Raw genomic sequence first — 19,629 nt, 5'->3', positions numbered from 1 at the left:
GCCGACCATCGTCCGCGATAGCAGTATTTGAGGTCGCGATAAAGGTAATCGTGTTGCATTTTACCTGTCCGTGATAGCCATGAAACGCGATAGCAAAACCCGTGATAGCCGAGGGTTGACTGTACTAACATTTGTGGTTGATGATTGATTGAAACTTTCGCCTCCAAACACCTTCGCGGCGAATTACCGAATCGGTGGTTATTAACCAAATTTGCAATTTTAGTTGCAAAACATTGTAATTTTTATTTCCCATTGGTTCATACCCAAATGGCCCGGTCTCCACTATAGGTGGAAGAAATCTTCAAACGAACGAACACACCTAATTATGTGAAATCCAGTCAAAATTTTGTGCATAATTGAATTACAGTATATGTTAAAAAAAACAAAAAAAAACACGAATATGTGCTACAGTTGGCGAGTGTTTTCGCCTTAAGCTCGCCAACTCACCTTGACACTTCTGTTTTGCATAAATGTTGAATGAAAGTGCAAATATATTGGAAGTGTCCACCCCCATGGGAAACCCCGGTAGGGGTGTCACAGCACTCCCCGCCATGGAAGACCCACGAGGCCACGACCCAACACAATACCCCGTGGAGACCATGGGGAGGCGCATAGGGCGCGCGGAAGGCCCAGACGAAACGGGCCTATGTCCCCCGCAACCTTGCGCCCCTTTTCCCCCCAACACGGCCACAAGCAGGAACCCCGCCCTGCAGACTACCTTGCAATCGGGCCAGCCCTCGCCAAGATCGGCGTGGGAGTGGACTTGTCCTATGGTCCTTCCAAAATATCAAGATCATTTGGGCGTTGTCCCTCACTGGAGTTCCCCATCGCGCGACGTTGCCGAATCTGTACCAATACACACACCTCTGTCTCATGTCAGCTATTTACTACTTCTAAATGAAATTTTTTCACAATATATATATATATATATATATATATATATAATTCTCTAATAAGGCTATATATTACAAGAAAATGCCTATTGTTTTTAATAATGACAATGACTTTTTATAAATATCTCAACACCTGGCAACGTTGCTTTCCAACACTGTCACACTTGTAGATGAGTCAGTGAGGTGTCAGTCCGCAGGTCACTCCCTCTCTGACCGCTATCAAAGATGCAGTCAGGAGGCTTTTCTTCAAATTATAATAATTCATAAAACCAGATAGACTTTTTATAGAAATAAATTTCCATAAAATGTAGATTTTATATGCAGAGAGAGAGAGAGAGAGAGAGAGGCTGACAGACAGAGTTAGGAGGCTTTTCCTCAAATTCTAATAATTCATAAAACCATATATACTTTTTATACAAATAAATCTCCATAAAATGTAGATTGTATATGCAGAAAGAGAGAGAGAGATAGAGAGACGGAGTCAGGAGGTTTTTCCTCAAATTCTAATAATTCATAAAACTGTATAGACTTTTTATAGAAATAAACCTCCATAAAATGTTTGATTTTATATGCAGAGAGAGAGAGAGAAAGAGGTGGCAAGCTGGGAGTGAGGGTTGTCCCAAGTTTGTCTCTAATCCGATAACTGGCCCTGTAGAAACTGTGGCAATGTCACACATAAGGGAATTCCCTTGAGGGACAACACCTAAACGATCTCGGTATTTTGGAAGGACTATAGTACAGCCCCAGGCAGCACCACAGTGACAGCCATCATCCACACCAGGAAGGAAGAGACAGCCACCATCCACACCAGGAAGGAAGAGACGGCAACCATACGCTTTTCTGCTGCTACCCCCTGCAGGACTGCGGTGATGGCCACCATCCGCACCGGGAAGGAAGGGATGGCCACCGTATGCCCTTCACCTGCAGCCGCTCCTGGGAGCAGCTTTGCAGTGATGGCCACCGTCCACACTGGGAAGGAAGGGACGGCCACCATACACCCTTCGTCTATCACTTCCACAGGGAGCAGGACCGCGTTGGCAGCCACCATCTGCACCAGGAAGGAAGGGACAGCCACTGTACGCACTTTTCCTGCTGTCCCAAGGGCCAGTGGAGCCACAACGACAGTCACCGTTCACATCAGGAAGGAGGGGACGGCCACCGTACGCCCCTCATCCACTGCCCTTGTGACTACCCATATGGAGGAAGTCCCTTGCTTGCTTCACCATCCACTCAGAGGCCGAGCGGGATACCTTTCTCTCTCTCCCCACAGGTGCAGTTCCCCCGCGGGGCTGCAACTGGAGGGGCACTGGCGAAGGCCCATCACGAGTCTGGGAGTCAGTCCCCTGCAGCCAACATCCGGGCAGCGCCCCCCACTGTCGGACTCTACAGGGAAGAGATGCCACAGGCAGTTCCTGATGGCGACTCGACCCAGGCGAGACCGCAGCCCCCAGATGCCCAGGGGCACCCCCAAGATTCTGGGACATGACCTCCCCAGCCTCACCAGCAGGCAATCCTCCTTCAGGAGCAGGCAGAGGCAAGCACGCCTGCTTGCCCTGTTTGGATCCCAGTCCAGAGGGCCGTGTCCCCCACCGAGGCCCCACTAGGGAAGGGCCACCCTCCACGCTGACCAGCAGCCCACTCCAGACAACCCAGCCCTCGGCAGTAGTCCCGTGCCTCCTGCGGGAGGGTACACCTGACAAGCTACCTCCCACGCCTGGGTGACACTTGTAAGCAGCCCAAGACTACAGCAGCCTGGGCTAGAGTCAGCTAGTCCAATTGTGTCCCCTTAACCTGACCTGTATAATATTAATATTGTATCAGTTCTTTGTGTAATTAAAGTAATATACATGTAACGTTGGTTAACCTGAGTTTTTATGCCCTGTTCCTCTTGTTATGTATTCTAGATCCGGTCTCAAAAGAGAACCCCAGCTCATTAGCTAGTGTTGTAAGGACAAGAAGTCGACCCTAGAACACATAGTATATCAATATTTATTTGCACTTAAATCAATATTTATGGAAATAGGAGTCTGTCAAGGCATGTTGGTGATCTAAAGGGGAAATTCTGTGTAGAGTACAACTCTCATGTGTGGGGAGGCTCCCCACATACAGCTCTTCTCGATAGGGTGGAGTCAAAGGCTTTTTGTCTCATTAATTCTCCTCTTCGTACTGGCTCCCTTCAACATCTGTCTCATCACCGCACTGTTGCATCTTTATCTCTTTTCTGTCACTACTTCAATGGTCACTGCTCCTCTGAACTGTCTGCTTGCATCCCTCCACCTCTACGACAGGTGCATAGCACCTGTCTAGCAACAAACTCTCATCCCTTTTCTGTCCAACTCTCTAATGCGAGACTTAACCATTACTCCCAGTCCTTCATTTATGCAACAGGTCAACTCTGGAATTATCTTCCTCTGTCTGTATTTCCTATCTCCTATGATCTCCAGCCTTTCAAAAGCAGTGTGTCCAGGCATCTTGAAATGAATGGATCTTGAATTTCACTCTCTTTTGAATTGTTTTTGTTTTTTTCTTGCTAGGAATGGTTTGCAGGCTCCAGGCCTTTGGTTCCTTCTTTCTTGCCTAAAGAAAAAACTTAAGGATGTTTTTGCTCTGAATTCTGAGTGTATTAATGGTTGAATTAAACACACTTTTCCAACCCGCCTTCAGATAATTTGGTGTGTATGATCCCATATGATGATAAAAATTATTAATCCTATATGATGATAAAAATTATAATACTGTAGTTTCAAATTAAAAGTGCGAATCGTTGAATGACCACCGATTCAGGACAAATCTCACTGAGCTCTATAGCATGAAGAGGCTTTCTCATGGGCAGCACTGCATATTTTGTGTAACTGCCACCAGGGGCCCGGAGCGGCTCTGATGTTATTTATGCACTACACCACGCCCATACCTTTTGAAATTAGCTGATGAATTCGGAAAATACAGTGACATGGCCCACTGCTTAGAAATAGAAACAGCAAGCTAAGAACAGTGATCCAATTGCATTGCCATGGTGGAGGCGGTGAGTGCAGGTGTTTCGATGTGGTGGCCAAAGTTACACGCTTGCTGTGGAGATAGCCTCTTCATATTATAGAGCTCAATGACAAATCTATGCCAATAACAGGGACATCCAAAGTTTCTTACATTATGCTTTAGCATACAAGCTAAGAGTAAATTATATAATTTAACAATCATCCAAATAAAACATTGTAGAGAGGGAGAGAGAGAGAGAGAGAAAAAAAACGCATCATCATCATCATCAACATCATCATCATCATCATCATCATCATCCGGACCTCCTTTCCCACCCTAGGGCAGGGTGAGGAGTAGCAATGTCCAGAGAGCAAAATTTGCCCAATCCAATGGGCCATGCTTCCATTCACTCATCATTCAAGCCCCCGGAATCCTGGCTCTGTCAGATACGCCAAAAACATTCACCACGTTTTGTAACTTCACATAAACGTATTTGATAGATTCAATCCAGACAATGCCACGTTAAAATGGATGCCAAATCCCTAATCATGCACTTCTCCTCACAACATTCATCCAGCCAGCTCGATCTCTTGTCAGTGCCTAGCCTCATTGACTTCAAAACCTCTCATCCTCGCACACTCATCCACCGTATCTCTCCACCTTCTCCATGGCCTACCTCGCCTCCTCCCTCCTTCAAATTCGCTCAGATATACCTTTTTCACCCCTCTATTGTTATCCATTCTACCCACATGACCATACCATCTCAGTACACTCTCTTCGATTCTGGTGTCCACTTCCCTCCTCACTCCATATCTTTCACAAATCACATTATTTCATATCCTATCCACCCTCTGTACTCCACATACATTCCACAGCAATCCCATCTCCACTGCTCTTACTCTTGACTTTTCATTTTCATGCCATACCATAGTCTTACATGCATGTGTTAAAGTTGGCACTAACACTCCTTCATGTAAGCCTCGTGCAGCTGCAACACTCAAGCGTCTGTATCTTATCAAGGCCTTCATTGCACCAGCTACTTTTCTTCCTTGTGTCACTCTACTTTCAACTTCTTTTGCACATTTTCCTTTCTCTTCTATCACTGTACCCAAGTATTTGAACTCTCACCAATTGCAGTCTTTCTCCATTCACTGTAATATCACACTGGGAGTCACCTTCTTTCTCAGTAACCATCACTACTTTTTCCTACATTTACTCTCAAGGCACAACGCTTGCAGACATCAGCAAAACTGTACACTAGCCTACCAAGTTCCTGTCTGGTACTTGCAAGCAGTACTCCATCATCAGCATACAACAAATTTGAGATATTCCATCCGTCACCATTCATTACCGTCGCCATCCCTCTCTCCATTACTTGTGTTTTTACTTCTCTCATCACCCCATCCATATATATATTGAACAACCATGGGAACATCACATAACCTTGTTGCACACCCACACTGATTGTGAACCATTCACATACATGCATATTAACCCTTACACATGATTCACTACAATCATAAAAACTCTTGATGGCATCTAGCAGCTTACCATATTCTACACCGTACATGTGCAAAACTTTCCACAATCCTTCTTTGTCCACTTTGTTGTATGCTTTTTCCAGACCCATGAATGCCATAAACATCATAAGGTCTTTCTCACAAGCCTTCTTTGCTATCTGTCTTACTTCAAATATTTGATCCACACATCTTCTGCCACTCGTAAAACCACCCTGTTCATCACTCACTAGGACTTCTGATATCTCTTTTACTTTTTCTATTATAATTCTTCCATATACCTTCCCTACCACACTCAGTAAACTTGTGACACGATAATTCTTGCACTCACTTCGCTCACCTTTAGTTTTGTACAGGGGTACAATCACAGCCTTTTTCCACTCTGCTGGTTCAGTTTCACTCATCCATGCCTTCTTACATATCTCCAAGAAGCACTTCATTCCACTCTTTCCATACACTTAATCAATTCTGTTTACACCTCATCAACCCCAGCTGCTTTCCCATTTTTCAGCCGCTTCACAACTCTTCTCACCTGTGCGAGTGTCACATCTCCTGGCACTGCATTCCTTCTCTGCACACCCCTAAAACCAATCTTGTTTACAGCTTCTCTGCTCTCTCTAATTCCATTCACCAGACTTTCAAAATATTCTTTCCATCTGATCATTACTTCATCCCCATGGGTTAATAATCTACCACCTACATCCTTCACACCATAACATTTCCTTCTGCTTTCACTTCTACATTTCCACACCTCTTTCCAGAGTAACTTCCTATTTTCAGAGTAGTTTTCATTCATTTTTCTTCTTAGATAATCATTTATCTCCTTCTTTTTCCTCTTCACTAGTCTCTTTATGTGCTTCTTGCTCTCAATATATTCAGTCCTTATTTCAACTGAACCCCTGTTCTGTAACCACTTTAGCCATTTCTTCCTCTTTTCCTCCACTGCTGTCTTAACCTCATCATCCCACCATGCCATACCCTTCTTCTTCATTATTACTGTTGCCACACCACACACCGCTTGAGCATTCTTAACTATGCAATCCCTATATGCATTCCACAAGCTGTCCAGATCCATTTCATTCCAATTCACTGATTCTAACTCTTCCTTTACTTTGATCCTGTAATCATCTGCCATTTCTTCAATCCTCAGCTTCTCAACTTTCAGTCTTTCTCCCTGACTGCTCCTCTGTCTCCTGATCCACCTCACTCCTCTCAGCTTGATCTTGCATACCACAATCATTTGATCTGACAGACCTCCACATCATCCTCTCACAGCCCTCGTATCAGCAACCATTCCCATCATCGACCTCTCTGCAAGCATGTAATCAATCAGACATCTTTCAACACGATCCCTGTTCTCTCTGTACCATGTATATTTCTGTGCACCTTTGTGTTTGAAGTACGAGTTACAAATGCACAACCTTCTCTCCTGACACATATCCTTTAGTCGCTTCTCATTATCAATTTCTCCTGGTACTCCATTACAACCCATTATGTCATCCTCAAGACCAGTACCTACTCTACTGTTCACATCCCCCATTCCAATCACTTTACAGCTCCTGGCCATTTCTCCCACTACTTCATCCAGCTCATCCCAAAACCTGTCTTTCTCTCTCTCACTCCTGTACTTACTCGGTTCATACGGTACAATTACCACCACTTTCACCTTCTCAGACTTGAACTTGACATATATACACCTCAAGCTGACACATTATTAGTCCCTCATTCCACTCTGCCACACTTCATTCATGAACAAAGCAACTCCTTCCTTGCATCTTCCTCACCCATTCATTCCCGATCTTACACATTTCACACCCTCCCACTCCTCCACTTCACAACCTTTCATCTTCGTTTCACACAATGCCATCACAGCATATCACACTCTCTTGAACACATTCATCACTTCCACCTTCTTGCTCTCCTCATTCACACCCCTCACATTTCACATGGCCATGCGAATCTGCCCATTTGGTTGGGGCCCTGGGTAGGTATTGGGCCCTACGAGGCTCTCTGAAACAACTGCAATGATTAAATGATTTTGGATAGGGAAATCTGGGGGACACTTAACCCTGCCAAAAACACCAGTCATATGGTTACCACCCAGCATAGCAAATGGTCTCCTAAAATTTACTCCAACTTTGGTATAAAAGCTCAAAGCTTTTCAATCTTTGCATTTTGCAAAAAAATCTTGAATGACATCCTCTGCTTCCATCACTGTTCAGAAATTTCTGCCAATGCAGAAGTGCAAAAATCCTTCTAGAGAGTGTACTTTTGCACCATCATCATCATCGTCATCGTCATCCTCATCCTCATCCTCATCCTCATCCTCCTCCTCCTCCTCCTCCTCCTCCTCCTCCTCCTCCTCTTCTACATTTCATGACAGGTTCAGACCAATTAAAAAAAGGGAACCCATTTAAGTGTTATACAGTATATTCATCAGAGAAATGACAAGCACAGTGTAAACATCAGACTGTAAATGATTCTTCAATTCAGTAATGGATTACACAAAGCTTCCTTACTGTACTATGCTTTGGCTAGGACAAGCCACTTTTCTACTGAACACTGAGGACTGGAGAGGAGATGGATAGTAATGAACCAGAGGACCGTATTGCAGACTTTCTTCAAGCAGGGGTTGTCTACCAGTGCCCAGTGATGTTCCCATTATTCCTTTATGCTGTTACCTTGGAATAAGAGTTTCAGCAAAGAAGATACGTTTTGTACACTTGTTCAACATCAGCCATTTTTCCCTCTTCCAGCTACTTGAAATAAGAGGTTCAGTGAGGAAGAGACTTTTTTCTAGACTTACCCAACCTCAGCCTAATCACAGTGTTCCTGGACGACCACCTGTAAAGATATCAGGATACAGATATACCATAGGTTAACAAAAGATGTACGAGTATATGACACCTTTTGGCCAATCCCAATTCTTACCAGATATAAAAACATGTTATATTCAGGGTCAGTGGGTAAAAACAATTCTTTCCTGCAATGCCTTTCAAGCAAAACATTGCATAATCAATCTATGTCAGACAAGCCATAAAAATTCAGGAAGAACGTATACAGGAGGAAGTGGTGTTCATCATCCTCAATAACCAGTTCACCATTGTCCCAACTGAGGTACTTCTGCAGACAGATGGCAGCACCCACCCTTCAACTGGTCAAATTCAAGAGTTTGATTATCAGTTTACCAAAATTAGAGCTTCATCTGAGACAAACTATTGAATGACAGGGCTGGCATCATCAAAGAGGAGGTCATTGGCTTCACAAGACAACATGAGATCTCATTACCAGCAGGAGGCCCCACTGAGGTTTTTCAGTTTCACCAATGATGTTCTGCTTTCAGCCCAACTTATCAGCTGATACTGAAGAACAACACAATATTCTGCACACCAAGAAACCATCAACATCCCCGATCAGACAAGCTGGCTAATCTGTTATAATGGTGGATCGGTTATCAGAATTTGGAGGATATAATGATTTATGAATGGATGTAGTACCTACTTCACTGGGCACCCTAGTGATAACTTCTGTGTTTGTATTTATGGTGGGCTACCATTTTCTTATTTAAAAGGGTCCTACTTAATTGCCACTCTACTGGAAGAGTGAGAAACTTGGTTGATAACAGTATTGATGACTATGCTACTAGAGGATTGCCAATAAATAAAAGCTCATGCTTCCATCAATGTCCTTTATTGTATTGTGTATATGCATCACCTCAGGCCAGCATCGTCTCAACTAGCTAGCCAAATTAAGCTATAGCTTGACTGATCTAGTGAGGAATATCATCCCCATGTCAAGATTGGCTTGAAAATTGTGTCTAACTGACTTGAGATGGGCATGTTATTACTTTGAATCTCAAGTTTGCTCTTGAATACCCTCAGCAAGCTACACAGGACAACACTAGCAGTATACATGAGAGGCAGAGGTTGGGTTCTAGAGGGTGAAAAGGATTGGAAGATTAAGGGAAGAATGTTGAAAGGATAAGAATTACAAACAGAAATGATGAATACATGGAGAGATGACGGTACAAAACCAGGATGGGAAATGCTGACTGGAATGCAGATCATTTTGGGAAGGGCAACATGGTGTAGAGGTAATGCAGGAGTTGGATGCAAAGAGGGTAAATAAAGGAGATAACAAAATAATATAGACATGAAAGAAAAAGAAACAGTCTAGGAATCCTTGCCTCTGATTCACCCTGTATACTAGGCTACACAACAGGTCCGGACTATATAGGCTTGGAAGTACTGTACTGTATATGCGAATAGACATTACCCTAAAATGCAATCCTAACAATAAAATGCACAAATAAATATGATGCCAATGATGAAATGTGAAATTAATGAGGACTTTCCTAAATTTCATTATCTGAAAAACTGACAATACAGTAAATGAAATAATGATAATTAAATATTGAAAATCAGGAAATGCACTGACTACTGTACTGTATATGTTTCAGTTATAATAACTGTATACAGTATGTGGCTCATCATCATCTCTGCACAGTCATGCATTACAAATACATAATATCTACATATACCACTGTAAATACAGTATTTAAATATTGTATAAAATCTTTAAATGCCAATAAACATGAAAACAGATTATCTACTTCTTATTCTTCATCAGTCAGCATTTACCAATTATACTTATTTACATAACATTTAACTGCTGCTTTTTAACAGTAAGTAGTAATTCTGCGTATTTTCTAATGGCTTCCCCGTTCATGTTATACTGTACTTGACACAACACTTCCTACACAGCAAATTCATCCAAATATTAAACACAATCAAGATGCATGAATATTGAAAACTTGGACTGCAAGTAATGGAAGGAAAATTGCAGTATGTAACAGTAATTCATACATTTTTGCAGCATCATATCTGCACAATGGGAACATCAAAATTAAGTGCTATGGCAAGATACTTTGCAAAGAAGACACAGAAATATAGTACAGTACTGTGTTGAACTGTGCAGAAGTTCTGACAGGAAGAATCTTTGCTAAAACAGTATATTGCACTCAGAATGAAATAAACACTAAAGTAACACCATACAGGTTTCATGCAGGTGACCAGGACCACATGAAGATACAGTTTGGCCAGATCACAGTGCTATTTGATTTGCACTGTATTTAAAAAAAATAATAATAATAATAATTAAGCCTCCAATAATTTCCAGTACTAGCAACAACATTATGAGAAGACATGTTTATATTTACCATGCTTCATATTGAACCAGACACATCATTATAAATTTTGAGGTCAGTGACAAAACTCTGTCCACATGTGGCTCTGGATGTGACCAGAGACTGACAATGCAGCATGATAAATCAAATCTAGACTAAAGACATGTAGCATATAGTGGCCTTTAAGGATAATGGAAACAGCAAGAAATGAGAATGAGATTTCTAGTCATTATGTGATATGAATGATTAAATCTGTGACACATAAGAACCAGAAAAAAAAAAAAAAAAAAAAGGTATATATGATAGATCTTTCAAATTTGAATTGTGGATCCTGAGAAATGACAGCATATATGGACTATCAAAATTTGCATTTTATAAAAGCAGCTGTTATTTTATACTTAAATCCTGCCTGTTGTTTGGCACATGAATATTACTGAATATTACTGGGCAAAGAGAATCTGCAAAGAGCACATTTATACAGTGTATTGTTTATGATATAAAAACTAAATACAGTATCTGAATGTGGCAATGGCAGATTGCTGTGAAGAAAGTATAAGACCTTAAGGTTTGCAAATAACACCATGGAGTCTTAGTAACATGGCTGTCTAATAACTTGGCACAACTAATAACAGAAACAATGAAGATGAAACAAAGCATCAACCTCCAACAAAAAGAAAAAAATTTAACAGTAGAAACCCAAAATACGGCTTGCTTGTTGTTGTCATACCTGTAGGCTAGCTTTCAGCATACTTTTTATGAGTGAAAATGTTTATTAAATGATGCCAACATAAGCAACAGAATTTTTCTAAATTTATGAGTCACTTGCTGTGATTCATGTAAAGCCTACCTTCCCAAAAGGTATATTTTGACAAATAAAATGAGTACTTGATGAGGCTACATACTGTACTGCATTATATTTAAGGGCAGATATGTATCACAAAACAAAAATACTGTATCATCATACATTTCAGTTGCCAGCTGCTAAGCATCTGCTGCAGTTGGTTCATACTTGATTTCTCAGAACAGTCAAGCTGATATGTTATTACGGTATATACAACAGGAAAACAATTTTACATATCATATTACTTCTTCAGCTGTATATAACTGAAGCTGTTTTTTACATGTATTTATTTTCAGTATTCACCTTGTTAATGAGATACTTTTTAAACAATGTTTTGTAAGAAAATCAAGTCCAAATTGATGTAGAAAAAAAAAGTAAAATTCTTATGCCACATAAAAAAAAAAATATTTAGTGTTTCTGCTTGACTAATTTTGACATTATACCCATTTGGCAAAAGCCATTTTTTCTGGTCAACGAGACCAGGGTTGTTATAAAATGTTGTAGCATATCATTTTAATCCTTGTACCATCAGGAACAATATTCTAGTGCACAACCTTGGAAACCGACTACTGTAAGCTGGGAATCTGAGATGGCTTCTAAGATGGCTGCCGATTCTATTTTACTACATGATGATAGCTTGTCAAATAAGTTGTATGTAATTATATTCATTCATGTTTTAATGACACTTGTCATATTATTTGTCTTCAGAATTAAAAGAAATTATTATTTATGTCCAGAACTACAAAATATTTTTTAAATTCAATCAATTTATCTATCTTTTGCCAGATGCCTTAATCCCATAAGGGTTGGCCACAAACAAATTGCCTCCACATTGCCCAGTCCCCCACCATTTCACTGCCCTGCTCCTAGCTGACACCCCCCTATCTCATGAGAGGAGGGGTTCATACTTGGACTTCAGTAGCAATCAAAACACAGGTGAACAGCCACTGCATTAGCTGGGACTCCAATGAGAATTACAGTATAATCTTGAATTTCGATGGTTTCCATTTCGACAATTCAGATTTTGATGGGATATTTAGCCCTACCCCATTGCCAATTTTGACTCGAAAATCACCGATTTCGACGCGCTGTGAGGCGGGAAAAAGTCCGATGCAAGCTGATTTTCACTTGGCAGCGGAGAACCCAGCACCAAAACTCACCACCGGTTACCTGTCTCAAGTCCTGTCAACCGTGACTGAGCTGAAGAATGGTTTTGAGCCCTACGTCAGAGCTATTCCAGACAGCCCTCTGCCAAATTTATTAGAGGAAATGAAGCAAACTTCATGCAGCTGTACAATAATACCATTCTCAGGCAAAAACAGACCAAGATTATCAGCTATTTCTGCCCAGAACAGCCTCTCACCAATGTTTTTGAAAACATCATGATTGAGGAAAATGTGGAAGAAGATGCTGAAACCGCTGATGTGGATGTGCTACAGGACGAGGACTTAAATTTTGTGGGTATTGGACTGGATGTGGCTTCGTTGGAGAGGCCAAGTACAGTACATCCAACTAACCCACCTAATCCCACATTCCATCCAGCATCTACCCAAGCCACTCAGAACCTCCTATTTGGTGAGTAAAGTAGTGTAGAATACTTATTTAGGCTATATTTAATTAATGCTATGCATTAACTTGCGTTTGTATGTGAAAAAGGGAGGGTCTAAAAGTCAAGGTAGGCCAACCACTGAACAGTGCTAATTTTCTCCATGAGAAGTTCAGTTTAAATTTTGACGTTTTTAATTTCGCGCAGGGGTCAGAGAACCGACTTTCACCAAAATTTGAGATTATACTGTACTTGTTTGTATCTATGAGCAATGGCAGAGAACTTCTCATCTTTCACAAATGACAAATGATGAACCTAGTGCATGACATCAAATCACTAATGCACATGCTTTAATGAACGGTGGTAACTTTTCACAACTGCACATGCCAGTACCAGGTATCCTCCTTTATAGCTTTCACAAGATTTGATTTTGTTCCACAAACATGTACTGTGACATCCTCATTAAATAAGGATGGAGGGCAATGACAGGTAAAGGCTTGTCAAATTACTTAAACAGTATCATAAGTGAAATCCTTGTTTCTAAAAACCCTAGAAAACTTTTATTACATTGAAATTAGTGTACAGTATGACCAGCTTATGGACATCTATATATATGGCAGCCATCTTGGATATTATCTTGCATTTCATACTTTCAGTAGTTGATTTTACAGGTAAAGGTATGTCAAATTACTTTGAAATTATCAAAAATGAATTCCTTGTCCCTAAAAACTCTAGAAAACCTGTATCACGCTTGAAATTACTCCAAATTATGACCAACCTATGAACATTTATGGATATGGCAGCCATTTTGGATGCCATCTCAGGCTTCCAACTTACAGTGCTATAGTTGGTTTCCAAGGTTGTGCACTCCAAGGATTATAATGATTTGCCACAATCGTTTATAACAATCCATGACTGTTAAACCCTACTTGCCCCCTGGGTATTACTCCATAATCATGCTGTGATTGAACCATGCCTTAACCCCTTCAATCCAGTGATGTAGTTTTTTACGGCATTATTCTTGCTATATCCAGATTATTTTACATTGCTGAGGAGAGATTTTTTTCAAACTGGAGGGGTTAAATATTGCCTTAATTCACCCCTTCATGACTATGGCTCATTTAATTTGTAAAAAATAATCCAGTGGTAGCCTGAATAAAATGAAAAAGGCATCGCTGTATCAAAGGATTTACTGCAGGTATTTATATTGTTACTTTGCCATTACTACACTGATGCTGGAAAGTATTAAGGGACCAGTAGGTAGCTATCGGTACTCATTTTATCAGTACTTAAATTAGTACTGATTGTAGCATAAGAATCTGCTTTGACTGCACTGTTCTGTTAATGCAACAATAGTATCTGTCTCATTCAGCATTTTTCAATTCATCCTACACCTTAACACTGTACAGTACAAACTGTACATCTTATATGTACAGAAAATAAATATTAAATAGTACTGCAATAAATCTTCATTTCAGTTTTCAATTGATTTTCAGTATACTGTACCTGTTTTCCTAAGAGTGTTGTATATCTCATGGACAATTGAATAATATACTAAATTTATAAATAATTCTACATTTGTTATATAAAATGATTTTTAGTAACATAATAATGTATTTTTATCTAATGTCAATACAGATGGATGGTATATTCTCACACTGCTGTGCTGTTTTCAGAGCAGTGATTCATTTTTAACTCATTTAGATACCGTGCATTAGACTACTGTATTTACTTTTTCACTCTTATTTAGTTACATGTACCGTACTGTGACTTATCACCTCTTTTGTTTTTTAGGCTTCTTAGTGTTTCTCAGTGCTTCAGATTTTTTTTTTCTCTCTGACTTTTATAAATGACCAATAATACTTGAGCTTTTCCTTTCTGTCAGCATTGAACAATTTTATCCCTAGTACTGAATAATCATTCTCCTTCCAGTTCTAAAATCTCCAGTACTGGTACGGCTTTTCATCCACTTTGTAGTAACGTGTCTCAATATCTTGTAAGTGAGTCTACTCCTCCATTCAATACCGCTTGTTGTAATGAGACCTGCTCATTGAGTTTTTCAGTGCTTCAGCATATGTCATCTCCAGTTTCCTAAGTTTGGCTACTTCCACTGATGGATAAGTAATCTTTGCAGAAGTGGAAGCACTTGTGGTAGCTGTGCCATTGTTTTCCGTGTCTGACTGTTGTGGCTGCTGTTGCCTCCGGTCTCTGTTTTTACGTGATCTGTGGTGTTCACATCGACCACGAGAGTTGTAGAATATGCGAGCTCTGCTAATATTTCCACCCTCTCCATCATTTTGATTGTCTAAGTTTGGAAAATCATCTTGTTTAAGCTGAGGTGGTGGCTGGTGATGGTGGTGTTGGTGGTATTCTCGAATGTCTCTCCTGTTGTGATGTTTCTGTTGTACTTGTGTATGGAGGGAGAAATTCTGGCTGTCAAGCAATTGTGGTGCCTGTGCCTGCTTTAACCTCTGTGCCTGTTTGTTGCGTTTCCTTCTCTGTCTGCTAGATGGACGTGAGCCACTATGATTAGAAATTAAATCAAGTGAATCAGGGCGTAATGGCTTGGTTGGGTAGGACTCTGGTTGCCTCTCTCCCTTCTCATCTCCTGCATTTTCCTCAGTTTTCTTTCTGTTCTTCTCTTGTGCATCAGCATCAGCATTATTTTCTTCTCTCTTCAGCATCATGGACTGAGCATGACAAAATTCCTCAGTTATAGTTACGGTCTCTCTCTGTGCTGAATCTTGGGTGTCCTCCACCAGCTGATCTGCTATTTCTCCCTGCGCTGAGGGGTTCTCAGTATCTCCTGCATTTCCTGATTCTTCACTGATAATATCCTTTTGCAGTGGGGTGCTGTAATTATTAGTAGTTGATGCTGTTGAGCTTGGAGTAATGTCTTCTTGTCCTTGTGGAATTTTGCTAGTTTTGGAAGACTGTTGCTGTAGAATATGTTGCTGCTGCTGTGGCAACTGTTGTTGATTCTGGTTGTCTTTGCTATCCTTCTCATCAACTGTTTTCTTTAATACTGTGAAGATTTCCTGGAACAGCTTCTTGTATTCTGGGGCTGCCTGGAATCTTCTATCACATGGATTAACTGGAGAACTGAGATCTAAGCATTTGGGTGTAGGGGTCAAAAGCATTTCAGCTGCATCACATGTTTCATCACCACAAGTTTGAGTCGACTTATTGCTTAAACGGCTCTCTCCATCTGAAAACCCAGATGATGATGTCTCTACCTCAGAAAATTCCTCTAGTAAGTTACTCTTTGGCCTGAGGTCAGAGGCCTTTATATCACATGTGCAAGTTTTACAGCGTTGGCATTTACCAGAAGTCCCATCATCCGTAATTGTTCGGTCATGAAGATTGTCTGTCATAACCAGACTCATGGGGCCAGAAAGTTCATCAATACCTGGGTGAATCAAACTGTCATGTGCAGCTAGTTTTTCCTGCTGTTGCTCACGTGCTTCCAACAAAGCCTCATATTTCTCTATCAGGATACGATATGATGTATCTAGTTCTGACAGCAGAGAGTTGTGGGGTCCATCACCACTGGCCTCTGTTCCACCACAACCAGGAGATGTGCCTCCTGACCCCCCTCCTCCACCAACCACTTGGCCAATTGATGCCAAAGATTCCTTGAGAGGAAAAAGGAAAGATAAGAATTAAAATCAGAAAGTGATGCAGAGGAGGAACAGATCCACACATAAAAAAATAAATAAATAAATAAATACAGTACTTGCCATGAAAATTATATGAACACTGAAAATACTTATAAAACAGAAGCATTTTTGCATATTTAACAAGGCAGGTATAACAATTTGTTCTAAATTAATATCATAAATTACAAAGTACAGCATTACTGATAAAATTTAATGTTTTCCTAGCATTGATTTTACAGATTTCACTCACTCAGCAAATACAAGCTACATTTATAGTGCCTGGAAAATGAATGTGATAATGATGAGTCAAAGTATTGTACCTGCATTATATTATTACTCAGAAAAATTATTACTTAGAATGAAGGGAGCAATATTTTCTAAACTCAGCACTTAACTGTATATGAGTGGAATACTGCTACTGTACAGAACTCTTTATGCTTATGAACATGCTGTGACTATCAAATAACTACAGTACTCTGATTTTTACTGCAGCATCATTATTCTGCTCTCCTGCAACTACAGTTCAGCACACATGCAAGGTATATTACTATTTTATACCAAGTTGTTCTCAGCTTACATAAATTTTCTGGATAATACTGTACATAAATGAATGAAAAACAATATATATTAAACAGTGCACTGAAATGCAAGAGAGACAAGCAGGCTTAATATAAAAATACAGTACTCCACTCTTCCTTCAAGCACCTACAGGGAAATAGCTTCCAAACTATGAGAGAGGCAATGATGACAGATAAACCTGCAGGTTGATTACTGGAAAAATGCAACTCTTCCAACATCTGTATAAACTGGTTTGATTACTGTTTATATTATACAACACACTTGTCAGTATGATCTGTCAAATCTATAGTTTATCTGCTATTACTACTGCTATAATCATAGTATGCAGTTATGAAAAGCTAATATTTACTTGTGGTCACTTGTCATCTGTCAGCATAACCTTCCTCTCATTTTTTTCATATATAGTGTTAACATATCTCTTAGGCAGTATAAACTTACTGATGTGGCACAAATTGAATTAGAATTTCAGGTAAGTGATATGAGTTTTCTTATTTCCTGCATGCTTGAAGGAAGAAGTGGAATGAGAAAGCTGATGAGTGGAGGAATGAGGAGCAGAGAATGCTCTTCCCTTCCCTCCATTTCTCCCCTTCCTCAGTCCCTCTCTCCCATAGCCAAGGCAAGTTTTGAGAGGAAGCAAAGAGCATAAGGAGAGAAAGAGAGAGAGAAGGATGAGAAAACAGTCCACCACCCTTGCCACAAGTCTCGTCAGAATCACTTCCTGTGGGTGTAAATAGAAAATATGAAGACCTTAGGGTTACACGTGGCCATTACTGAGACCATAATACTACTAATTAGTGGTTATAGTTTATATATTTATAAATTTTGTGTCAATTTTACAATCTTTTTTTAAGAACACATAATTCGCACTGCTGTATTTTTCCTGCACAAAGAGCAGGTTGGTAAGGCTTTGGGTTGCATCTGTCGGTGTGTCTATCTGTCTGTCAGTCTACTTGTCCTGATTCAGACTTTGCAACCACTGATCTATTGGTCATATCATGGTTGTTTGAGTACAAAAATCTTGTGTCAAAGAGAAAAAAAAGCTACTCCAGTGAGCAACATTCCCTCATCTCCCATTTCCATAACACTTGTTTTGATCTGTCTCATTAAATAAGCAGTAGGATGTCACAAGCATTTACTGAACCAATCAGACAGACATATATCCTTACACATAATCCACTAGCACCACAAATGCACTGCAGCATTCACCAGTTTCCTTCCACACCATACTTAAATGAAACCTCCTATAGTCTTTTCCTGTTAAACCTGCCCTCAACTCATTCCAAGTCCATAAATACAGTACCACACAGTTCCTCTCTCAGGCTTTTTCCACTTTTACAAACAGTGAAGTAACTTAAATTTTATCAAGGTTTAGCAAAACTAGCATGTCTAAAATTTTGATAAGTTTATATATTCACATCACCCTACTACTACATACACACCAAGTATTTACTCTTTTACCAGTACAGTATGTTTTCCTTGAGTAAATACCAGTACTTCACTTGTTTACCTTTTTAAATGTTTCAGTTTTTCTTGTGTCAACTGTTTAAGTGGCTTTGTTTGTCTTACCTGGCTGCCCCACGCATAGCCTCCATTCTTGAGCCGAATGAGAGCGCACTCTCCATGCACACTCTCTATGGAGGCATCTGTGTCCTCAATGCTGTCTGTCAGGTCATAAAGTGTTGGGTTGCTGGCTGTCTCCACTTCACCCAGACACTGTTGAAATGAAGCAAACTTTACACATCTCCAGACATTTTCCAGCAGAGTTTATAGTATATTCCCTATTATCACAGCACATACAAACATACTCACTGAATGCTAAAAGTTGGAGTTGATGCCATGAGGTGCTTAGCCATGGTGCTCATTTCTACAATTTGGAGCTTCGAGTCTGTGGTGGGTTATTTATTCACCCACTTTCCTGAGATGCAAGGCCAATGCATATATCCAGGTTACTATAGTTACATCCCCTAATTGTGTCCCTATGTACTAGTTATGCCTACTGATCCAAAAAGGATGGATTGGCAGCTGAGTTGACTGGTGCTGTCAGGCCAACAGCATCATAGCTAGCAGTGCTAACCACTTGGCCAGTGAACAGTAAACTCTCAATAATCCGTTGTCACAATATCCCAGAACACAATATCTTGGCTTTATGAAAGCAATTTATGGTTATTTTTATACAACATCTGGCGCTGAAATGGGACATAACCAGTGATCCAATGCAATGTCTGGTGTTAAGGGGTTACAACCAGCTTGTAAGCGGTAGCCAACCAGCGCCAGGGGAAATCCTTAAACTCCGGAGCCAATGAAAACACCTGCTATGTGTCAGCCAGTCAGAATCTGCCATACTGTTGGAATGGCTTATCTGGTGCGACAAGAATGCTGCCACACTCTCATTCAAGCCCATGGATATCACGGAGTCAAGACGTGCCTGTGCGCTCC

At 40.4% G+C, this 19,629-nt stretch overlaps 1 protein-coding gene across 1 annotated transcript in view; it reads right to left on the bottom strand.

Annotated features, from left to right (window-relative positions):
* Nucleotides 1-14,961: 14,961 nt before the first annotated feature.
* Cen (cerebellar degeneration-related protein 2-like) overlaps nucleotides 14,962-19,629 on the bottom strand; it is a 168,290-nt gene continuing 163,622 nt past the window's right edge. The window contains exons 7-8 of the mRNA XM_080273633.1: nucleotides 18,760-18,906; nucleotides 14,962-16,590 (exon numbers count right to left, since the gene is read on the bottom strand). Of these exons, the coding sequence (XP_080129759.1) occupies nucleotides 14,974-16,590; nucleotides 18,760-18,906 (1,764 nt within the window). The 3' untranslated portion in view covers nucleotides 14,962-14,973. The remainder of the gene's footprint in view (nucleotides 16,591-18,759; nucleotides 18,907-19,629) is intronic.

The sequence above is a fragment of the Coenobita brevimanus genome, chromosome 55 (assembly GCF_032717465.1).
Source record: "Coenobita brevimanus isolate Jiangsu-jjx chromosome 55, ASM3271746v2, whole genome shotgun sequence".
NCBI classification, from domain to species: domain Eukaryota; kingdom Metazoa; phylum Arthropoda; class Malacostraca; order Decapoda; family Coenobitidae; genus Coenobita; species Coenobita brevimanus.
The sequence above is the reverse complement of the archived record's forward strand: the minus strand, read 5'-3'. Positions and strand labels throughout refer to the sequence as shown.